A 16,352-nucleotide genomic window follows, 5' to 3' on the forward strand; every position below is an offset into this window, starting at 1 on the left:
TGAGCTTGGGGCACTCTCCTTCACTGCTGTCACTTTCCCATCGTACTGTGGTTTCTGACTCTAGTGTTACAGGATTTCAGACAGGCTAGCTGAGAAAACACCAACAGGCCAGAGGAAGGTGACATCCCCGGGATCTGGAGATACGGATAGTCCTGCGCTGCCCAGCGTGGGTGCTGGGAACCGAACTTCGGTCCTCTAGAAGAACAGCAAGTGCTCAGCCCCCAGACACATTCTGTAATCAGGGGAGGAGGGGAGCCCAGGAGTGGTTGTAGCAGAAGGAGCAGCTAGCTGCCAGCAAGCCCGGGTGTTGCACATGGAGACGCATGTCTTCCTAAGACTTTAAGCCAACTGAATCACGTTATTAGCAGATAACAGCATGGTGCATGCGCCTGAGTTACAAGCTCTGCTAGATGTAGATATGGAAATTTGCTTTTGAAAAATAAAATCCCAGAAAATTCCCAACAGAACACCATTGACTGAAGAACACGTGTGTCTCTTTCATTTTAGCAATTTATTAGCAAGGGCTCAAAGACCTCTCAGGACTTGATCTTAAGTATGGTATCTATCTTCACACGGAGCACAAATGGCTGTTCACAGGGTCTCATTTTGTTTGACTGTAAGCCCATCTTTATTTTTTAAATATTCAATTGCCTTTTTCTTGACAGCATTCAAGTAGAAGATTAAAAGGGTTATGAGATCACTGCTAAATAATTGTTCTTGACTAAATGATGTATTCTCTTCTTCATGCATATGTTCCAGTGTAGGCCTTACCGATTCATACAGTAGAGTTGCTCTGCAGATTGGTACCTGGCTCCTAGCATGGATTAAATGGTTATTGCTTGTCCTTATCACCCACTAAATGTAAGGATTTCACTGGATTTAAATGCTTAGCATTACAGATTAGCATCTAATAACATGTTCTTACACGCACACTATAAATATATTGTTCTCAGACAGTTTTAAAAACATTTTTCTTCCTAGCCTTATTAAACTTTCTTTGCATAATGCACTCTATATCTTAGCTGCCACTGCTTAAAATAGATAAGTTAATCCCCTGTGTGTGACTGTTTGTTTAGGTGGTTTGATAGTCTCACCCAAGGATGTAATCCTGCTATAGTCAATTCCTATAAATTCACACAATCTAGATGCTATGGAAATGACTCCCTGGACACTGAGTTAAAGAAACGGTCATGGTGTGTGTGCGAGGGTGGATAATGCCTCTTCAGACTCGGGTTGATGAAGGAAGCAAAGACAGAGAGTAGAACAGAAGGATTGGAGGCCAAGGAAGATTTGCATGTTAGACCTGGAGGATGGTGTGCATGCCAAGTTGGAATACTACTTGCGAAGTCTCAGTGGCCGGTGCCAATAGGACCTGGGCCTGATTTTATTTGCTTACCCTTGAAAGTCTCAGTGTGGGCTTCTGTTTCTCAGAAGGGCTGTTCCTGATGCTAGTGGGCTTGCTCATTGCATTTCATTCCTCTTTAGGTGGTTAACCCATTGGAAAGATAGCTTGATCATTAGCACAGTGCTTGTCACGCCCTCGGCACTCAGATCTGCAGAATGATAGGAAGAGCTCAGAGCCACGCATACACCTACAACAAATACGCTCTGAGTGTATTTTGGTTTCTTTCTCTCCAAGTTGTCTCATCGTGGTTAGATATCCCACCTGATATATCCTATCCTTCATTTCAATGGTTGAAAAAAAAAATATGTCCATTGTTTCTTCTTATTGGGAGGCTGAGCAAAATGAAAACAGTGTCTGTTTGAAGAACTGCCCCTGGCAGCAACACTCACTGATGCTGGTCCCTGCCCATGGGTGGAGCGGTGGGGTGACTCTACTCCCAGCTGCTCATTGGCCCATCCTCCACCCTCTGTTCCCCTAAGAAGTCAAGTATGGATTTTGTCTGCTAGTTACCTTTAGCCCAGTGGGCAGCAGTGTAGGACTCGGCATGTGACGAATGCCCTGAAAGACCTTGGCAGGCCTGGTAAGCACCCGCTGAGCTGCCCCGGCCCCCACCCCACCCCCACCTTCACTGCCCTTTTCTGATTCTGCTGTGGTGTGTCACCTAGCAGTCAGCTGTCGGTGGCACAGATGGTGAGTGCTTTTGTAGGCACGAGCACTTTCTTTCTAGAATTAAAATCCAAAGAGACTTGCTTATCTGTTCTTTATCTGTTAGCATCGTTAACTTGGTAATTGTGTGTGTGTGTGTGTGTGTGTGTGTGTGTGTGTGTGCGCTTACTCTTAATTTGAACCATAGCACAAGCTTGAACAAGTTGAGTGAATCTATCATTATGTTGGGTCCTGTCCTTGTTGGTTAGGACAAGCAGTTTGTTACGCTGGTACTCTTGGAGGGAAAATTGTATAATAGTGTGAATTTGATCTAAACGGATGACTTCTATATTTCAAAAAAAAATACTTTCAGCCTTGTGACCAACTTTCATATGCCGTCTTGGCTCAGCGTAGCAGAGTAAGCACTTACTGCATTGCTGTGGAGTTTAGCAGCCGGCTTGTTTCTGTCTCTCCTTTTGGTATGAGCCAGCCTTGAGGGCAGTTATCCATCAGTAAGCTTGTAAGTTAGAACTGAGCTTTCTCTCTAGTGCACGCTTAATTATTTTAGACTAGTCTCTGTATAAATTGCTTATAAGATGCAATTTAAGGCTTTGATATATATTAATATTTACCTAGTTTTCTTCTGTGTATCTTGCTTTCTCATTTTGGATCTGTAAAGTATAGGTAAGCATTTTTATTATCATGGTAACCTGGTATTCTGAGCTCAGGACTAATCCATGTCAGGAGCTGTGGTAGGGGAAGTGATCACAATGTGTAGCATTGATTGAACAGTTTCGTGTGTGTGTGTGTGTGTGTGTGTGTGTGTGTGTGTGTGTGTGTGTGTGTCACCATCCCCGGCTGTTGATGGGAATCCTTTAGTAGTCCTGAAAGCTTGCTGGAATGGGTACTGTCTTCATTTCCAATATTCAGCAAGACAGAGTGAGCCGGTCACAGTCAGTAAGGCATCAAGGCAGACCCTTGTTCCAGAGTGAGCTCTCCGATACTGCCTTCTTTACAAGGCGACTCCATAACCCCTCTCAACACCTCTGGCATGTTTTAAATTCTCACCGAATGCACACCAATTTTTTTTTCATTTTAGTTATAATATCTTTGGGAATATAAAATAAAGTAGTCTAATTAGAACAGCCAACCGTGGGATCTACTGGCATGTATGGCCACTCCTGTTGGAGAACTGAGAGGCGTGTTGAAATTTAAGCTGGTAACCAGTTGGGAAACTTGTTCTTGAGCCTGGCAGATGCAGCACCTGATGGCCCTTAGGTGGTTTGGGCTTGTTCACCATTCTGCACTCATATTACTCCTGTTAGCCTTGGTAATGAGGGTTGAGTGTGTTTGATTAGGAGGAAGAAGACGAGGGTGTAATTTCTTTTTCTGAACAAATGAAAGAATGCTCAGATGGCAAGAATTCTTTGAGTAAAACCTTTTTAATGTGGTTAATAATTTTATTATTTTTTTTTACACAATATAATGGAGAAATGGCACAAAATGAAACAATTAAAATGTTACCAGAAACATGAAAGTTTTCTGAGGGGGTAAAGACCTGGCATTTGATTGGGGGTTAATGTCTTGACTGGCCTGCAAGCTGTAGTCCTAGTGGGTGGCCTGGGTGAAATCTAGAGACGTGTTCTGCCCCCTCAGTGAACGAGGCACCTTTCTCTTCTAACAGAGTTCTGCTTAGAGAACCACCAACACAGAACCATGGAAGTCCATGAATTGTTCCGGTATTTTCGAATGCCAGAGCTGATTGACATTCGGCAGTACGTTCGGACCTTGCCAACCAACACCCTCATGGGGTTCGGAGCCTTTGCAGCACTCACCACCTTCTGGTATGCCACCAGGCCCAAGGCCCTGAAGCCACCGTGCGACCTCTCCATGCAGTCAGTGGAAGTAGCGGTAAGTGCCCCTCAACGCCTGCCTTGTGGGCTTTCTCTTCATGTTCCCTGATTAGTTTAACCTCATTGATTGGTTTGTGAGGACAGTTTATAAAGAGAAGTTGTCGGTGGTAGATAGTAAACACATGTCGAAACCAAATTACAGGGCACAGGGACAGATAAGGTGAGGCAGGTTAGGTGTTTCCACGGTCACACTGAAGACAGCTCCTGAAATCCCACTGAGCGTCCCCTGTGGGAATAAAAACATCCCACCAGGAGAAAAAGGATACAGAGCCTGGTCCAGCAGGGAAGACTCTACAGATGTTGCAGGGAATATTTTTTGTGGCATGTGTGATCTGTAGAACTCTTTCTCACCCTGTTAAAAGAGACTCTGGTTTCCCACAGGGTAAGGCTATAACAGATCATCATGGCCTCAGCGTCTGGGATAGGGCAGGGGGGAAACACCCGTCAAGGCGGCTGTGCTTAGCCGCAAGTGGCCTGTTGTCTGTGGCCTGGACAAACTGAAGGCCAGGAAATAGCTGTGCCCCTGAAAGCCTGCCCTCTGTGATTAGGGACAGTGGGCGGGATGGCATGAGAAGCCTCCAGACCCTCCACAAGTGTTCTCCTCAGCACTCCAGTCTCCTCTTCCTCTCCTTCTAGTCTCTTTCCAACGTTCACAGACAAACCCACAAACAGGCGGCTGGAGAGACGGCTCAGCAGTTAAGAGGACTGGATGCTCTTCCCAAGGTCCCTGAGTTCAGTTCCCAGCAACCACACGGGCAGCTTACAACAATCTATAATAGTGTCTAATGCCCTCTTAGACTCATATACACACAATAATAAATAAATAAATAAATAAATAAATAAATAAATAAATAAATAAATCTTTCAAAAGCAAGAACAAACCCAGAAGCACTGAAAACCCTCACCTGCCCCTGTTCCATACTTGCTCTCCTGCCTCTGCTCTGGTCAGAATTCACCTTTGGTATGACTTCCCACCCAGAAGAAGGTTGTGAACTGCAGACCTGCTTTATTTGCTACTTTACAATGGCGAGGCTACAGGTCCCCCAGCCTCTCCCCAGATCGGCTGCCGTAGTAGGTCAGTAGCCGTCCACAGAAAGCCCTGGCTACAGTCATAGCTTTGAGCTGCCACTGGGGTTTCAGTTCTTTGCTTTGTTTTTTTTTTTTTTTTTTTTTTTAAAAAAAAAAAAAAACAAGTTCTTGGATTTGCTAATATAAAATTCTTAAAATATACCCAGTGTGTGAGTGACTTGTGGCAGATTGAGGCAGAGGCTGTCTGTGGCAGGGACTATCTGCTTCCAAACCACTAGGGAAGTAGTGGCCTCCCGCCTAGCTTACCCCACACCACAAAGGAGGATTTCATTTTTTCTTGAGTTGGCATGACTTTGTGGAATTCCCTTCCTTCAGCATAACACCTCGTGTCCCAAGCAGCACCATTGTCACTATTAAAGGGCAGGTGACAAGCCCAGAATGTAGACACTAATAATTCAGCCGTAATTGTGGGAAATGCCTGGTTCTCACTAGATGAGATATTGTGGGAACGTGTGCAAAAAAGATTCATTTATGCTTCTGTTATGTGTATGAGTGTCTGTATGTATATACATGTACAGTGTTGCATGCAGATGTTCTCAAAGGCCAAAAGATGATGTCATCATACCTGGGACTCAAGTTGCAGATGATTGTGAGCTGCCATTCGGGTATGGGAACCGAACTTGAGGCTTCTACAAGAACAGGAAATGTTCTTAACCACCGATCCACCTCTCCAGCACCCAGTATGTGTGTTTTTTGAGTTCCATCTTAGCATGAAGTGGTTGCTTCTTATTAAAATAACTACGTAAGTTCCCTGAAAAATAGTTTAAAATTACAGATAAACAGAACACTGAAATAGTTTTACTCTTCAGTATATAGGAGTCCTGATTTTTCTCTTTGTTTATAATAGATTTACATCTTAGTTTCAGAACTCAGAGGTCTTATGAAGATCTATGAAAGAATTTGCTTTGCTTTTTAAAAAAAAACTGAAATATGAAATTTTAAGTTTAAATATACTCTGATTCTGGGAACCTAGTAGTTACAGACACATTGTTTCACTAAGCATTGTTCTGTGGGCCTCTGTTGGCCAGAAAGACAAGTCCCACTCGTCCCTGGCCCTTCCTAAGATGTGCTGCCACCTGGCAACAGTTTGGGGGCTGACTGTCAGGGGTGAGAGCTGCTGTGCTGACCCCACTGTGACAGCAAGGGAGTACCACTTGCTGGTGTCCTGTCACTTGCCGGTGTCCTGCTGCCCGGTCCTGCCCCTCCCAGCATACTTGCTCCATCCTGTCAGCTCTACAGAGATGCTGAGATGGAGGAGTCCACGCTGTCTCCTAGCTCTGATTGTGCAGCACCAGCACAGGGCTTCAGTATAAGTTACATCTTCAAGTTGTCCTATGACCACTCAGAGTGTTGGAGAGAATGTGCATAGACCTGTTGTGGACCCGCCAGGAAAGGCGGTACGGCTCGGGCAAGTGGTTGTACCAAGCATGGCTTAGCAGGCTCTCTATCAAGCCCTGTCCCCAGATGTGCGGTTGCAGCTCGCCCGTGAGCCTTGGTGATCTAGAGGCCAACCTCTCTCCCTTGGGGCCAGGAGGAACACCCACCTACCTGTCGAAGATCGATCACTGCCTCTGCTGCTCAGTTACTGTGAACAGACATTAACAAAGGTTTTGTGAGGGTGAGCTGTTTGTTTTAGACTACTTTCCTACTTGATAGACAAGCTCTCTTATTTTCTTCACCTGGCCTTTCTAAGTGCTGCCAGTGATACAGGACATGGCTCTTTAGAGGGAACCAGCCTCATAAGCCCCTGAGGAATCCTGGCTTTTGTCTGACCATCAGTTTGAAGAAATGGAGTTTCCTCTGAACCTGACAGAAGGACCTGGAAGATGGAGGCATGACAGGCCTGATATCTCTCCTAGCCTCCACACTTTATATCTGAAAAACAGAAATGGCATCCCTGCCAAGCACTGCTTAGAAGCCACTTGTCTGCCTGGCCTGTGGTGTGGTCAGAGTTGCTTAGCTGTGTTAAACCAAGGGCCCTGGGGAGCAGAGGGGGTTACTGTGTAAAGGAAGGTTGGGCGGCTCCAGGAAAATCTGAGCATCAGTACCCAGAGCCTTGGGACTCAGGCGGAGGCTCTTCTGAAAACGAATATGTTAGGCCTGTGCAGTTAGCGCTCAAGAGGCTGAGATAGGAGAATCACAAGTCTGTGGGCAGCCTGGGCTACAAAGCGAGATCCTTTCAAAACAAAGCAAGAAGAAAAAAAAGAAAAAAAAAAACTAAATGGTACCTAGATTCTGAGGATGCAGATCGAGAAACTTAAAGACTCTGGAGGCTGGGTGTGTGGGAGAGCAGAGAACTGCACAGAGTTGAGAAACGCCAGTAATTCTGTCTGTCTGTCTGTCTGTCTGGCCTGAACCTACCCTTGGCTCAGATTGGATGCAGATGTGCCTAGAGGGAAAGGTGGCCCACCTGTGAGACTCAGAGGATTTGGGATGTAACCTGCTGCAAAGTGTGGAGGAGAGAGGCGAGGCGCTAGGACTGAGGGTGCTGCCTGTCAGGTTAGGTTAGCGAGCCTCTGACTACCACTAGGCGGAAAGCACTTCAGGGGAAACTCAGCTCTGCTTTTTTCTCCAGTTATTGAAATGAATAAATTGGAACAAATACAGTTTTATGCTTATAGGTCTTTAGCCTTTCTAAAGCAGTTTTTAGACCATCAGATCTTACAGTGGGACTTGCTTCTGGTGACTAAACCACAGGCCATAGCAGATTCACCGTCAAGCTTGCTGCTAGGTGTGGGCTCATGTTTGGATTCGAGGCTGTTAATACCAGAGCCAGCTCCTTGGGTACAACTCAAGTTGGATGACTTAGCTCCACAGGAAATATGAAACTTGGGGTGCATGCTAGCTGATCACCCTCATACATGAGGGGTCAAAACGTATACATTCATATGCCCAGCTGTGTGTGGCTAGTGACTCTTCTTAGCATGTTAATTGTATGTTCCAGAAAGTCTCATGCAGAGGTTGTCTCTTTTCCTGCAGTCCCCGCTCCACCCACTTAATCCAGTTGTTAGACTTGCATTCATTCAGCAAGGACTTAAGCTTCTGACACATGATGTACATAATACCAGGGCAGGACAGGCTTCTATCTGTGTGAAGCCTCTGTCCCGTGAGAGGAAATGCTCAGGGTCCTTCTGTCTATGGCAGAGGTCAAGTGCCATTGTTAAAGAACTCCTGTGCACACCGCAGCAAGAGACAGCTGACCTGGTCCATATTTAGACATATCCGTAGAACATGTTACTCAGTGAGATTTCTCCATGTGGTTGGTGGGGGTGTTCTTCCACATATGTGTAAAGGCCCACTTACAAACTGGCCCAAGAGAGCAGCAGGTCGTGGCCTTGTACATTTTTAAGGAAACATACTTGTAGCAATAAAGCAAGTCCAGACCTGTGAAGGTAAGGATGTCAGAATTCCAAAGCCTGGCCACGCCCGTTTGAACTGGAAAGCCTGTGTCAAGCTCTGAGCCAGGGAGCTCTGGCTGAGGTGGACAGATACCGCTGGGAAGTAGCCAGCCAGGACCAAACAGGAGCAAAAGCTGCTGTGGAATGAGGTGGAGGCTGGATTGTGGTGTCTCTGGCCATCCCCAACGCAAGCCTGAAGGTCTGCAGAAATGTCAGAGCCACTTAGCTGTAAGATTGAAGAGGAAGTGGCAGTTGTGCACTGAGTATTCGGGACCATGGTAGCATGTGGTTATTTCTGCATCTATTTATAAATATGACATGATAAATTCTGCTCTACAGTCGTTTGTAGTCATAAACTAATTCTTGCCTCTGTGGAGTGTTGGGACAGAAAGCAGTTAGTGAATGTGTGCAGGACTGGAGGCTTAGGTGGACACGCGGCTTCAGAAGAACCCCTTGGCTTTCTCTCTGTCATTGACTGTGAGCCCTGTTCTCAGGTGGCCACCTTAATTGACTTACCATTTGTCACTGCAGGGTCCTGTCACAGCTTCCCACGACCTTTTCTTTCTTGGTCTTGATTGCAAAATAATTGTATAAGTGGTCAAATAAAGATGAGCCAAGGTTTGCCCTCACACCAGCCCAGAGAATTTCCGAACACATTTTCCTGAGGGCGCTTCAGCATCTGGTAGTGTCTTCAGCAGGCAGCCTTCACAAGACAGTAGGGATAAGAGGGGAAGGAAGCATACTTAGGGTGCTTCTGATCACAGAGAGGCTTCTGGAAGTATGCAGACATCAGTATTTTCATGCCTTTAGGTAACTTTAGCACCTTTCTCAAAACTTAACAGGCTTCTTAATAAATTATGAAAAGCTTTCTGAATACTGTTTTCTCCTGCCCATCCTACTGGAACCCGAGGTTAAGGTGTTTGTATGAGCAGTCTGCCGACTTCAGGATACACGAAGCAGACACCTGGGGCTTTGAATTAGGAGGGAGGAGGAAGAGTCACACTGGTGATGAGCAGTGGCTGGGGCTGGGGGCTCTGTGGGTGAAGGTGGGATGCCTTGGGGCATCTTGGGGAACTTGGGGCAGATCTCCTGATATGCACACCAACACTAGGCCGCAGAGGGATTAGGCAGATGTCTTAGCAAAGAAAGCAGTTAATTATTAATGTTAAAAAGCAACTACATGTTGGGGCTGGAAAGATGATGGCCCAGTGGTTAAGAGTCCTTGCTGTTCTTATAGAGGACTGGGTTTCAGTTCCCAGCATCCGGTTGGTGGCTCACATTCATACACATAAAAAATAAGTAAATAAACCCAAAATAACAATGCATATAAAATATATGTAAATTTATATATGTATATATTATATGTAGGTGTGCATGTTGTATGTATGTATATGTACATGTATATATTATATGTATGTGTATATATTGTATGTATGTGTATATGCATGTATCTATTATATGTATGTGTGTATGTATGTATCCCTGCATGTGGCAATGTTGCTGAGTTCTCCATAACCAAGAAAAGTGAGTTATTCCATAGGAATATGATAAGCCATGCCTGAAACCATGTGATTTTGTACAAATGATGCCACCTGCTATAGGTTTCATTAGACAAGAGACATACACTGAAGTGACAGAAATAATTTCTATAATATATAAGTTTTAAAATCGACCGTGCACACACACCCCACTAACGAGGCTAACAGGTGCCAGATGAAAAGGTGACAGTTGTCACTGTTCTGTGCTTCCGGACAAAAATTCCTAGTGTACCCTAACATCTGAACAGTGGAGTCACATGGGTTAGGACTCGGCGCCGTGGTCCCGTGTGGCCAGGCAGAGGTGGAGCGGGGTGTTCTGCATGGCTAGGCAGAGTTGTTCGGCCAGAGCAGTGTGTGCTGAGTTCTCTTCTGATGATAGTTGATGTGCTACCTCCACCCCCAGTTTCTCCTGAACGGATCCTCTGACTGGGATAGTGGGCCGCACAGGAAATTAGCAAGTGGAGAATTAACTAGGTCTAAAACCACCAAGGGCTTCGAGGGTTAGAGGGTGGTGTTTGTCTGGACCCAGTGTGCTCAAGCATGAAGGGAACGGTGTGGCCATGTCTGGAGGAGCCTGCTTGCCGAACGCTACATGGGGCTAGCGGATCTGGTGCTCCGCCTCAGTGCCTGGTGAACAGCCGGCCCTTGCTGAGAGGTGGCAGCCCAGGAGAGGATCCACCCCTACTTCCTCAGCTAGTGGAAAGCCTGCACTGACTGTGGGGGACACTTCTGACCTCCAGTTGCCTCTGGGGTAAAGATTAAGGGTTGTTTTGTAGTTAAACAGTAAGTGTGACCCTGGCCTGGCAGCCGCCACCCCTCACCTGGCCAGACAGTTTTGGGATGTTGTTGAAATGCTTTGTCCGTTATCGGTCAGAGGTCACTGGAATATGGGGTTCCTCCCACAGGCTGGCCTGAAGAGAGTTCACGAGTGTCAAGACCGAGTGTCGCTGAAAAGCAGTTTTAATCTAAAAAGAAATACGTGTTGGTGGGCTGGGCAGGGAAGCCACAGGCCAAGTGGCAAATGTCAGGTGTAATGCTGGGAGGAGAGGACCCCAGGGAAGGGAGCAGAGGTGCAGCCCTACAGTCAGGACTGTGCTCCCGTTCACTGCTATTCTCGTGGGGTGGATGGGGTGGATTGAACATTAAAATCCAAGCCTTTGGTAGTCTTCTGGGAAGTTACTTGGTCCCCACCCCCATCCTTCCTTCTTTTCTCTATTCCCTCTGGTTTCCCTCTCCCTAGGTTGCTCTTTATTTATGGTCCTGTAGATACATACCCATTTTATAGTTTGAGATAAGTGAGGCCACAAGGCAGAGTTGGAGCATTTCTACTAATAAGTCCTCTGAGACGTAATGTGCTATACTTTACATATCAGATTAGGTTAGAATAACTCATTACCTTGGGGTGAGTTTGTCAACCTTGTCAAACACTGGTAAGAGCTCTAGTCTCCAGAACCTCCAAGACATAGATGTGTCCTGCTTTCCTGACCCTGCCTTCCCTCATTCCTGCCCTCATGGGTAATTTGAGCTTTTACTTTCTAATTTAGCCTGATTCAGCCACAACTGTATTTACTAATTCGGTGTATGGGAAGATTGATCTCAAAGGGACCTTATCCCCCTCTAGATGCTGGAGAATTTCCTGGTAACAAAGGCAGTGGCTGTACTGCTTTAGATTTAGCCCCCCCCCCTCTTTTTTTGAGACAGGGTTTCTCTGTGTAGCCCTGGCTGTCCTGGAACTCACTCTGTAGACCAGGCTGGCCTCAAACTCAGAAATCCTTCTGCCTCTGCCTCCCAAGTGCTGGGATTAAAGGCATGCACCACCACCGCCCGGCTCTCTTTTGTTTTTAAACTTGGAAAGGGATATCCATGTTGAAGCAGACCCATAATCCCCCCACTTTCCAGTCTTGATTGATTAGGTTGCATAATGTTCTTGTTTTTGAATGCAGCCCAGTTCCTGCCTTCTAACAGACTAACAGAAAGCAGGTTCTGTTAGAAGGGCCACACTTAAGACAGTTCCCATTTCAGTAGTAGCTCTTCCTAGAAATATCTACGTCGACTTGGATAATCCTGTCATTAAAGGCTGTGTTCTAGCACATATGTTAGCCTCCGAGTGCTGTCCTTCTTGCTGTAGGTTTGTATAACTGAGGTGAGGTGTGCCCAGTGCTTACATGTAGCATTTTTATTCAATAAGAACGGAACACTTCCACCTATCCAAGATGACGATCTTTTGGGGGAAATCTGTGATCATCCATAGAATGATGGAAACTCAGTGCTTCCTGTTGTCTAGCCCCCTTCCCCACACAGACACATTTCACTGTCCTTTTCCAGATCATAGCCCTTCCTTTACAACTGGGGGCAGTGGGGCCTTCCGCCCAGCCTCACCTGCACCTCATACTCCTCTCTCTTCTTTGGCATCTCCTTACTACTTCATTATCAAGCCTTTGCTAATTAGTTTAATTGCTAATAATTAGAATAATATAAACACTGTTCATATCCTTGAGTGATGTTGTCAAGATGATGGCTTTATTAGGAACTCAATCAACTTCTTCCAATTTGCTTTGGTGGTTTTATCTTCATCTTTCCCCAAGTCCTGAAGATTAAGTAACACTGAAAGCTTAAACTGTGTTAGAGTTAATTTAGCTAAAGGTTTGTTATTTGGTGACCCTCAAAAACAACCTTCCTAATGCTGTGACCCACTAACACAGTTCCTTATGTTGTGGTGACCCCCAAACATAAAATTATTCCATTGCTACATCCTAACTCTAATTTTGCTACTGTTCTGAATTGTATGTAAATATCCGATATGCAGGATGTCTGACTGGCCACCCCTGTGAACCGGTCGTTTGACCCCCAAAGGAGTCACAACCACAGATTGAGACCCTCTGCTCTCGCGCTCGCGCAGATTTTGGAGAGTTGGGAAGAAAATAGAGTTCTCCTGACCTGATGGGCTTGCTCCTCAGTGTCTAGCTGAACGTCCTCTGATTCTCAGGCCTGTGGTGCTTCCTGCTTTACATCTTCCTGTTCTTGTTAGATGGCAGATCGCGTGTTGCTCATGGCTCCTGTCCCCTCCCCGCAGAAACCCTTTCTCTCTGGTCCCGTCCTACAGCGTTTCCTGCACCCGTTGATGCTTGTGGAGGGTTTCTTTCTGTAGTGCCCCCTGGTCTCTCCACTCCCCTGCTTAGGACTTGTCTTTGGCATCCTTCTCCTCACACTACATGTAGGGCGGGGCTTGCATCCCCTGAGCAGCAGCTTGTTGAAACCCTGATGGCCAGTCACACCCTCCAAGGTTTGGGTTCATTATCCCTTTCCCAGCAAATGTCAGTTGCTCTCCTAGTCTACATTTTGTAGACCTGGGCTCTAAGATGTAAGAAATAGTAAATGATCCTTTTCAATGAAATCCTGTAAAACTTTTTCTCTTCTCCACCTTTTAAGGCTTTTATGCAAATTTATTAATCACTTCTCCACCTGATAAAACCTTTGTTTATACAAAGGCTTCCTGCAGCACTCCAGGAATTTTATGACCGAAATACAGACCAGCTAATCAAATAAGGCTATGAGGTTGTCTCCCATCAATGGGGTAAGGACAAGTCACCACTACCAAGTGCCTTTCCTGTCTCTGTGGTCCCCCTTAGGTCTGTGACCACTTGGCCAGGAGTGAAGTTAATCTGTCTAGATACTTCAGTTGGAATGGCGGTCTCTTTCTCTGAGACCCAGAACTTGTTTCTAACAAAGACAAACCTGTTAAACCTGCCCCTCAGGGTCCACACCTACTCTTGTGTGTCCTTGTCTTTCCTTGTGCTGTTTTGATTTGATAGGATTCTTTGGAGGCTCTCTGTGGTCACTCAAGGACAAGAAGTATTAGTTACTTCTGCCCTGCAGTAGCTGCAACATCTGGCACAGCTGCTGAAGGGAAGAAATACAAATGGCTTCACGGTCTCAAAAGCTTCCCTTCACCACAGGAGGGAAGGCAGAGAGGGCCATTCAGTTCACTGTGGCTGCAGAAGCTGTGTGTGTTCCTACAGACAGGAAGCAGAGAGAGAGCCAGCCGGAAACCGGGAGCCAGATGCACCTTAAAACACTTACACCTGGTCCTCCACATCTGTTCTGGGCCCCACCCTTTGAAGGTTCCATGCCTCTCTTAGAGTAACTAACTGGAGAACCCCTCGTTAAAGTATGAGTCTGTGGGGTAACAGTCCAGATTCAAACCATTGCATTCTGCGTCTGGACCTCTGAAGGCTAAGGACCATCTCATAACAAAGAACAACTTAGAGAGTCCCACAGCCTGCAGTTTGGTCACAGTCCAGAAGTCCACACCCAGAGTCGTCACTGAGACTCATGCAGTCTTTTAGGTATGAGCTTCTAGAAAATACAGAAAGTGTACGGTGACACAGAGTCAACACCCCAACTCTGAAAGGGAGGGGTCGTGGCATGGGGTGGGGGCAGGCAGGCCCAAAGCCGGCAGGGCAAACATCAAATCCTGTAGCTCCGTGTCCAGCATGAGAGGCGTGTGTCGCCGTGCTGCGTGCTGCAGTGGGTGTGGGAAGCCCTTCTTGTCCACACGTGGCACACGCCGCCCCTGGGATGGCTGTCTTCTTTGCTTAAAGCTTTCCTTGGCAAACAGCCTATGTCACCTCCAACATCTTGCAACTTTGTGGGAACTTAGTCGTTACCCTCAGAGCTTCATCTACAGACCTCGGGGCTCCTTGCAGCCAATCTGACCCCTGTGACCCTTGGCCGCGGTGGCCTCCTGGTTCCAAGGTGAGGGAACCTGGAAAAGCAGTTTCGTGTGCTGCTCCGTGCAGGTGAAGCGCCTAGGGAAACTCTGCTATTGCTCCCAACAGCCTTCCAAGATGGCAGCCCTGGCTAGGGAACGGGCCTTGAAAACAGAGGCTCCGGAACACTTCCGACTCGAGCCACAGCACAAGCCTCAGGCTCCCGTGCCTGGGCTCTGTCCTCCACTGCTCCCCTGACAGCTGAGAGCCACTCTGTGGGACGCAGATGGCATCGCGGATTTTAAAGAGATAATACTGTATGGAGAGATGCCGTGAAGGGTTCCATGTCACCATGATGCCCTCGAGCAGAGGATTGTGAGGACCTCCCTGTGGGCAGCATGGACAGACAGACAGACTGCCTGCCATTCGCTTGGTGGGGAAAGTGGGCTGGGCCCAGGGCCAAGAGGCAGTACTTCATGACCCCTCTGCTCCCCCATCCCCTACAGCCTCGCCTCCTCTCCTTCCTAGTTCCCTATTTCTCTGCCCTCTGCCCTCTTCTGAATTGTCCTTGGTCCATTGCTTTTGTTTTTGTCTTTTGCTTGTTTGTTTGTTTGTTTGTTTGTTTGTTTGTTTTGGTCCTGCCTTCTGTAGACTTCCCACTAAGAAGCCTCAGTATTGTCTCTCCCCTGAACCTCAGCCCCCCCCCACCTCTGACTGCTCTTTGACCCCGCTTGATGGGGGCGTTTCCCTGTTTTCTTTCATCAAACCTCAAGCCACAGTGAGCCCTTCCACTTTTTTGGACAATCCTTTCCTGTGGTGCTGGAAGTTCTCATGGTCTAATTTCCCTCAAGGGTTCCCCAGTGAAGGATTTCTTTGAACCGTGGAGTAAGAAGCTCTAACCTAGTGTTTGAGCCCTTACCTACCAGTGTGAAAAGAAGGTTCGAGGGGTTCCTGCAGCCCTCTGGGCTTCCCGTATGTCTGTATGGTCTTAGAGAGCTCAGCTCCTTCTGCTGTTTCGGTAGACCAAGAACTGACTTCCTGCCCGTGCCCAGAACTCTGTCCGTCGCAGTAGTACTTAGGCCCCGGAAGGTGTTCAGCAGCAGAGATGCACACCTGCCCGCTGCAAATGAACATCCGGAAGGACCTGCATCTGTCTGCTCAGACTTAATTCAGTAGCCGAAGGCTTTAACCCTGAGATGCAGCTCAAGGAGCCCAAGGTCCTGATGGATTGTAGTCGGTTGGTGATGAGATCGAGCTGTGGCAGGAACCTCACGTGTAGATGACTCGTGGAAGTAGAATTGAGAGTCTCTTGTTTCCTCCCGAGCTGAGTAGGGCCGTCCTGTGTTCTGCTGGTTGATGCAGTTTGGGGACTATGAAGTCTGTGTGGTGGGGACGTTTTTTTTGAGGTCCTCACTCTCTTCTTTGGCTTTGTCTGGCAGGACAGGTACTTAGAAATTTGAGAGCAGCAGCAGTGGGCTCCTCCTACCTTTCCTCTTCTTCCTCCCCCTCCTCCTCCTCCTCACTCTCCTCTCCCCTCCTTCTTTTCTTTCCTCTCAGTTTTCTTTCCCTAAGATTCCGTTCATAGCCATGTTGTCTTAGCCTCGCTTCTCCAGAGTCACCATGGTTCTTCATGGGAACAGCTGCCTGCATTATGA

The 16,352-nt window shown here is 47.0% G+C and overlaps 1 protein-coding gene across 2 annotated transcripts in view; it reads left to right on the forward strand.

Annotated features, from left to right (window-relative positions):
* Acsl1 (acyl-CoA synthetase long chain family member 1) overlaps window positions 1-16,352 on the forward strand; it is a 65,294-nt gene that overhangs the window by 18,439 nt on the left and 30,503 nt on the right. Inside the window, exons 1-2 of one of the 2 annotated variants that reach the window (XM_052161974.1) lie at window positions 1,885-1,985; window positions 3,735-3,961. In XM_052161974.1, coding sequence (XP_052017934.1) covers window positions 3,767-3,961 — 195 coding nt within the window. In that variant the 5' untranslated portion in view covers window positions 1,885-1,985; window positions 3,735-3,766. Of the gene's footprint in view, window positions 1-1,884; window positions 1,986-3,734; window positions 3,962-16,352 lie in introns of those variants that run through there. The other variant, XM_052161973.1, reaches the window with a different exon arrangement.

Source organism: Apodemus sylvaticus, chromosome 18, assembly GCF_947179515.1.
Source record: "Apodemus sylvaticus chromosome 18, mApoSyl1.1, whole genome shotgun sequence".
NCBI lineage: Eukaryota > Metazoa > Chordata > Mammalia > Rodentia > Muridae > Apodemus > Apodemus sylvaticus.